The sequence below is a fragment of the Chenopodium album genome, chromosome 23 (genome assembly GCF_948465745.1).
Source record: "Chenopodium album chromosome 23, dcCheAlbu1.1, whole genome shotgun sequence".
Lineage (NCBI taxonomy): Eukaryota > Viridiplantae > Streptophyta > Magnoliopsida > Caryophyllales > Amaranthaceae > Chenopodium > Chenopodium album.
This window is the reverse complement of record NC_137856.1, coordinates 14,469,893-14,470,910: the sequence shown is the minus strand read 5'-3', so window position 1 is coordinate 14,470,910 and position 1,018 is coordinate 14,469,893. Positions and strand designations below refer to the sequence as shown.

The 1,018-nt window shown below is 33.3% G+C and overlaps 1 protein-coding gene across 2 annotated transcripts in view; it reads left to right on the top strand.

Moving 5' to 3' along the window:
- LOC145607720 (putative protein phosphatase 2C 40) overlaps positions 1–640 on the top strand; it is a 6,129-nt gene extending 5,489 nt beyond the window's left edge. For both annotated transcript variants that reach the window (XM_081663314.1, XM_081663313.1), the window contains one exon: positions 286–640. In XM_081663314.1, the coding sequence (XP_081519440.1) occupies positions 286–413 (128 nt within the window). In that variant the 3' untranslated portion in view covers positions 414–640. The remainder of the gene's footprint in view (positions 1–285) is intronic.
- Positions 641–1,018: the final 378 nt, after the last annotated feature.

The window sequence follows — 1,018 nt, the reverse complement described above, 5'->3', positions numbered from 1 at the left end:
TGTATTATACTCAATTAAACTACCTAATACTATGTGTCAAACTGTCAATCAAACAGTAACACTTTATAAAACAGAGTGAGTATCATTTAAATATAGTCACACCTTAACTTCTGGTGTGAGCATTTATTCATTTCTTCTGCATCATAAATCATCTGAAGTTCATGTTTTTCAATAACTAATTAATTTATCTAAATCTCGTTGTTAATTTATTATAATTACAACTTTTTAAAACCCTAATTAGAGGCTCTTTATTGTTATCCAATGTTTTTATTTGTGGTCTCCCAGGATTCAGCATGGAAGAGCTCTTGAATATTCCACCAGGAAGGAGGAGAAAATATCACGATGATGTGACTGTAATTGTGATCATCCTAGGGCAAAATCCACGCACTTTGAAAGCTTCAACATGTTTGTGAGTTTCATGTACGAGTTTTATCCTATAACTGTATATATAAATTTTGAATGATTCATCAGCCCTCCTAGTTTTGGAGTAAATTTTGTTTAGGAGAGCTGGAACGATAGAAGACTGAAATTTGTCTTTTCCCCTTTTCCTGGGTCCATGACCAGAACAATTTTCATGTCCATGTGTAATGCCGATGATGATAATGTAGGCAGGTTTTCTCTTATGATTTGTGAAGGATCAGCTCGGTATTTTCACTTCTTTGCAGCATTTTGGAAGATAATTGCAATTTTGCATTCATATGTGGTCATGGTGGCCTTTAACTAGAATAATTGAGCTTCTTGAAAATGTGGTCTGATGAACTATTTTGATGAAATTGATTCTGGATTATGTTTAGAGCAAACTCATGTACAACCTGTTTCGTTTTTTCAACGTTTCAATTTTTTGATGCATATAATGAAGTGTATCATACATGTTGTTTACAAAGGGACTAGTAGAAGTTTCTCTGAAAAGCTTTGATGTATTTGATCTAGTGATCAGGATGATTAAGTCAACTTTTAGTGCAGCAGTTTAGCCAAAAAATTTTCGTCGCTGTAGTTGGTGCATTGTTAGATTATTTGT